A 6,000-nucleotide genomic window follows, 5' to 3' on the forward strand; every position below is an offset into this window, starting at 1 on the left:
TTCGTAGACTCCCATGAGTTGTTGGTGGCCAATATGGAAGCCATACAACTCGGTACTAGTACCTCACCTTGAAAAGGGGGGGATGTCACGTGTACATCTAACTTTGTGTGCATGTGGACAAGCTATACCTACTTCTAGGGTTTAGGTTTCCTAGGAAGTGTTCTGGCACCCTCATGAGCTTGTACGGGGGCGGTGCATGTCCATGCACTTGAGAGTAGCTGCATACCCTCTGATTGCACAACCCATGATCATTAGCAGCATTACCCAGTATCAAGCATGAGCATTTTCCACCGCATGAACCCTCATTGCCATATTGCATATGAACCACCTCTAACAGACTTTTCAGCAATTAAAATCATGGAGGCTTACTGAAGGCTGCTCGACCCACCCTTATTCACTTATATATGAGGCCCATTGGGCACTGGAAGGAGCAGGAGACATAGAGGAGGAAGAACCCCAGTGGTACCAGGTAGTGCCGGCATGACCCTGTTTCCTTCAGCATTTTTCTCAGCAAGAACATCAGCGTTTTTGGATCAGCAGATCTCAGCCAGCAGTGTTTTCAATTTTCAGCAATAGCCTCGCAGCACCTACCCGATCGCATGACTCCGACCACATCAGTAGACCTAGCGTTTTTCATTTTCAGCCCTTAGCCTTCGTCGTCGACGTCATCGACATCGACATTGTCGTCGTCAAGCACCATAACATCTAGAAGCATTGTACCAGACCTTGTGCAATCTAAAGCAAATACCTCTCTAGCAATAGAGAGGGGGCCCTTGGAGGGGGCTTTGGGACCCCATCTGGTGTCGTCTCTTCTCTCTCCCTCTCGAGCACTCTAATGCACTTTGCACTCACAGTTTTCCACTCTCTTGTTTTGGTCATTGCACATTCTCTCTCTTAGCAAGGAAGGCTTTCCCTTCCTCTAGAGTAATAGGAACCTTGAGCACTTATTGTTCACTCATCCTGAGCTTACACCATCATTCACTTCTGCTACACATTACATTTAAATACGTGGCAAGGTCTTACTCTCTGGATGCTTCCACGTGAAGGTGCAGAGACGTGTCGCTACCATTGTACTTTAGTTGAAGGAATATAAAGAAATATGGAAAGGGGTGCCCAAGTTTGGGGCCGGTATTCTCTTGGGGTGGAACTTTGTCACTTCGCGTCTCATGTGTCATGCATCTTTTTCAGTTCAATTGTTATTGAAGTGCTAAAAGTTTGTCTCGTGTGTTCTTTTCCTTTGGCATGTGGTGCCCTTCTGTTACAACATGGGGCCACAAATGGATGGTGTGTTAGTGGCATTGGAACATGAAGTTGCCATAACGCATGTAATTGGCTAGCTGAGGTTGCATTGCCAAGGCTACATAGGCCACGTGTAACGGGAGGGCACCTGTGTCAACTGAAAAGAACAGACTGAAATAAACTTTTAGCACTTCAAAACAACTGAACATAATGAAAGAGAGAGAATCCAAGCGAGAGATTTGGAGTGGTAGAGTTCCACTCCCAAACTGCACTCGCTTTAAGCTTTGGCGCCGCTTTCGGTATTTCATTATATTGCTTCAACAAGGTACACGCTCTGCTTCTCCACAAGGTAGAATGCGAGAGAGACCCCTGTGCACTTATTTGATGGCCGTTGGTCCCCAAAAGCATGAACATGAAAAGCTATGACTCCCAGAAGCCAAAAGTCCAGTGTCTTGAGGGTTGTCTGTAAATTGTGTTGGCACATCAATTCCATGAAATCCGAAACTGTTTGTACAGTGCTGCCACATCATCAACCTTCCATGATTTTCAGCCATGGTCACACCAACAATCTTTTAGGATATGTGGATTAGGTTCTAGACCCCTCGGTCATTGTTTTGTAAGTTGAAGTTTTGGGAATTTTAGGCCTCTCGGCCAGGCTTTACAAGTTGGTCAAGGTTAGAATTTTTAACCCTCTTTGTCTTCAGGTTAGGTTCTAGGCCCCTCAGCCGTCTTCAGTAAGTTGGCTAGGGTTAGGTTTGTGGAGTTCTAACCCCATTGATCTTTAGCTAGTGCCACGTAAGTAGTTTATGAGTACGACACAAGGACTTCAACATTCTACCTTTGGAAGGGTGTGATGTTTCGTTAGGGAGGCCTAGAACAACATCGTAGTGGACTATGGGGTTGAGAAGATTGAGTTGCAGAATAGCGAGGGTAGGGATGTGGTGATTGATGTAAGATTGAAAGGCGAATTAGTACCCCTTCGCCATTTCAAACTTAATGAGATCAAGTTTTTTTGTTTACTCTATCATTCTCAATAATGTGGACGACAATACGGATTCCGATTTGGCAAACTTAAGAGTCTGAGCAGTAAAGTTTTACTGATTGTTTCTTAGAGGGTTTACCTGGCGAGGTACCGCTTGAAAGACCAGAGGATCATACCATGGACCTGATCCTTGGTAGTCCTTGAATTAGTTCATATGTTTCTGTTGTGCTATGCTACTTCTCATTAGTTTTCAAGTATTTACTTCAAAAGGCTTCAACAAGTTTCCCCCCCTTTTGTATATTTAATGTACATCTGTTAACAGGTTTCATTTTGGTTAATTGCTATTTTTTCTCTTCCCTTTGCTACCAGTTTCCAGAGAAGCCAACAAGGCAACAGCAGCGTGATGCTAAAGAGCTGGTAGGTTTCGAATAGAGAGGTTTAATTCCTTTTTTGGCGAGCATCTGCTCAAATGGTAACTACCTGTTGTGGTTGTATTTCAGTACAACTAGCTTCTGATAATAGGTCTATGCAGATGGCCATCCTGTCACGGCTCTATCCTTGCAAAGAATGTGCCGACCATTTCAAAGAAGTGCTCAAGTTAGTGTAGAATTCAAGACAAAAAGTTTACAAAGTTGGAGCAATCTCATATTGAGTTCTTATTTCATAGTGCATATTGCTGTGCAGGGCAAATCCTGTTCAAGCAGGCTCTGGGGTGCAGTTAGCGCAGTGGATGTGCAGGGTACACAATGTTGTCAATAGAAGGTATCTCACTGTGCTACTTGTACTTCATGGGAATTGTGTGTGTGTGTGTGTGTGTGTGTGTGTGTGTGTGTAGACACTCTTTTCTTCAGCTATGGAGGCGGTCATCAGTATTTTTCAGTCTGGATTAGGGACACATTACATGGCATTATGCACCTCCTCAGTGGGACTCCTATACACACATACATACATATATTTATTTATTTATCTCCCAATTGAAGAATCTCTTGAAATGATAAAAAAATTTCCTCCTATTTTCCGTTAGCAAAATGAAGACCCAACTCTATAGCCTTTGCCCTTTTGCGCAGGCCCAAAAAAGGTATTGGTTAAAAGAATAATAAGAAGTAATGATGAAGAGCTAAATTGTGTTCATGGATGAGTAAATAGTGGGAAGCATTTACTATCTCATTTCTTTCCAAGTTTGCCAGATAGCATATTAAACTTCCAAAGACAAATGGTTCTGGCTATTTTAGTAACAAAGTCTTCCGCATACGTCATTGGGTAGGACTAACGACTCCTGGTATTATTCCATTCAGTTTAGGTAAGAGCATTTTCCCTTGTCAACGAGTTGATGCAAGATGGGGTGCGTTGGACTGTGAGGAGGGTGCTTGTGATCTTCAAGGGAGGATGCATTGAAAGATAAAGATGTGCATCAGTCAAGGCTCATAGCAAGACTCTTAATTCCGCTCAGCATTTCCTACTCAACTTATGCTTAGTTACCAGGAAACTAAAACGGTTGATGCACGTGGTCGAAAATGGAACAATGATTTCTGATATTGATTTTGGCTAAGCCATTGTGCGCTTGTCAATGCCCTGTACATTCCTATTTTACACTAATGTTTTCGGAGTTTTTCTGAGACATCCTTATGGTGGACAAAAAGACTTGTAAATGTACTTGGAACCTGTATAGGTGGATGTCAAGTACTTTCTATTCGGTGGGTCAAGCATTCAGCTTTTCATGTTGTATACTTCATTTATATATCTGTTGTCTGATTAATTATGGAAACGATATGAGATTAGGACTGAGGGTCCAAAAAAAAGGTAAGATAAAATAAGATGAACAAAATCTATGCAGAAGGGGTGAGGAGGGAGCCGGTTTGGGAGTTAGAAACTCTTGAATAATGGCTTTACCTCCTCGGTAGATTGCCCATTTCCCTGCTGTGCGCGCTTCTCGCATCTTTTGTAATTTTGCCTTCTTTTGCTTGAGTTGAGCGGGTGTAAGATCTTCTGCGCACGCGCGCGCGCACACACACACACACACACACACACACACAGAGAGAGAGAGAGAGAGAGAGAGAGAGAGAGAGAGAGAGAGAGAGAGAGAGAGCTTTGTATTTGGATGTTTCAAACTGTGGGAGGTTAGCTTTTGAAGTTTTAAAACGAGAAGGAATGCTCATTTTATTGGTCTTCATTCTCTCTCTCTCTCTCTCTCTCTCTCACTTACACACACACACACACACACACACACACACACACACACACACACTAATTTGCACCAGTTTTATTTTAATCTGGTACAGCTTTGCCTTTTAATTAGCCCTCTAACCCCATGTCGCGTTCAATCCTTAACACCAACCTTGACGTATGTGTCTCCTGCGTGCACATATACACACATACATAATTGCTGAGACTTTGTTTGTAAATAACCCCCTCTACTTAGTTCACACATTCTCCATTGTATCAACTTTTCCTACTTTATCTAGGCTTTCTCTACATTATTTATTTGGCATATAATCGGTTTGGTACCTAGACACCCAACTATGTGCACTATAATAATATTTTTACAAGTGGTGGTGCATTTCTCCATCGATGCAGGGGAAGTAAGTAGGGAGAACTCTATACTCTTCTGTGTGTTTACAATTGTACATTGCTGTACATTACAACCACCAAGGGCCATATCATGGGAACAACTTTTCCAATGGGAAAGTGGGTAACACGCATCAGATGTAGCCTTGCACCTCGAACCCGCTACATTGGTGCATACCTTGAGTGGCCTTTACTAGTGACCCTGCTCTATCATGCTAATTCTACATGCCATATTATATATTTCTATTGTTTTGTACCCTCCTCCTATCAAGTATCCTCATGCACACCAAGCTGCCCTAGCTGATTGTGAAGTGTCCCCCCACACCTTCTACACTTTCCTTCCACATACACAGGCACACCCTCCCAACTCGCATACACGATTGGGTGTCCTCCTCTATTCGGTTGCAAGCTTGCAAGTCCATATTTGCTCTAGCTTCCCCTTGATGCTTGCTTCTCATGACCTTCATGGTCTGTTGCCTACTTGAAGCTCATTGCCATGGCTCTTTTAACGACATCAGGATTTGCAGGGATGATCAAGGATTTCCCTGAGCTTTTGACGCCTTGAGAAACTCTTGCCCAGGAGCAATTCAAAGCTAAAGTTGAGCTACACGGCTTCTCTAAAATAGTTGTTTGTTCCCATAATTGGAGTCATTTAGATGTAGGACTGTGCAATTTATTCCTAAACCCTAATAATTAGACTATCCATGGACTGGAATGATGTCTTTGCAAAAAAGTAAGGACTTTATGATCTAATGAAGAATACAGAAAGCCACACTGCCATTTTCAGCAGAGTGGGGAATGCACAGCCCGTCACCCGTGCAACTCCTAATCATAGCAAGGGGGACTAGGATCAACCCCCGCCTATGCGGCTTCGCTTTAGAGAAAAGTGCACATTGGCCCACATAAATTGTAGTTTTCTTTCATTTCAATTGTCTAGTGTCCACCCAAACATGATAAACCTAGGTATTGCAAAATTTCACCCACGAAATGTCAACAAATTTGCTAACCAAAGTGGTGGGTTTCTTCTTGTCGCAATGTCTTGTACCAGAGATTGGTAGATATACTCATCCAATATTGCTTGCTTCATGACCTTGTTTGTGGCTTTTAAACTATCAACACTTGCTTGCTTCTGGCTAAGGGTTGATTATATTCAACAATCTTCTTCTTAAGTTTTTAGTCTTACCAGTTTTTTCCTTGAGTAGATACATTGGAGT

The 6,000-nt window shown here is 42.8% G+C and overlaps 1 protein-coding gene across 1 annotated transcript in view; it reads left to right on the forward strand.

The window, feature by feature from the left end:
- The window catches only part of ERV1 (Erv1/Alr family protein), a 69,733-nt gene extending 65,787 nt beyond the window's left edge, over nucleotides 1-3,946 (forward strand). The window contains exons 3-6 of the mRNA XM_086486423.1: nucleotides 2,591-2,638; nucleotides 2,754-2,818; nucleotides 2,906-2,983; nucleotides 3,517-3,946. Of these exons, the coding sequence (XP_086342549.1) occupies nucleotides 2,591-2,638; nucleotides 2,754-2,818; nucleotides 2,906-2,983; nucleotides 3,517-3,616 (291 nt within the window). The 3' untranslated portion in view covers nucleotides 3,617-3,946. The remainder of the gene's footprint in view (nucleotides 1-2,590; nucleotides 2,639-2,753; nucleotides 2,819-2,905; nucleotides 2,984-3,516) is intronic.
- Nucleotides 3,947-6,000: the final 2,054 nt, after the last annotated feature.

Source organism: Adiantum capillus-veneris, chromosome 17, assembly GCF_014529385.1.
Source record: "Adiantum capillus-veneris isolate H3 chromosome 17, ASM1452938v2, whole genome shotgun sequence".
NCBI lineage: Eukaryota > Viridiplantae > Streptophyta > Polypodiopsida > Polypodiales > Pteridaceae > Adiantum > Adiantum capillus-veneris.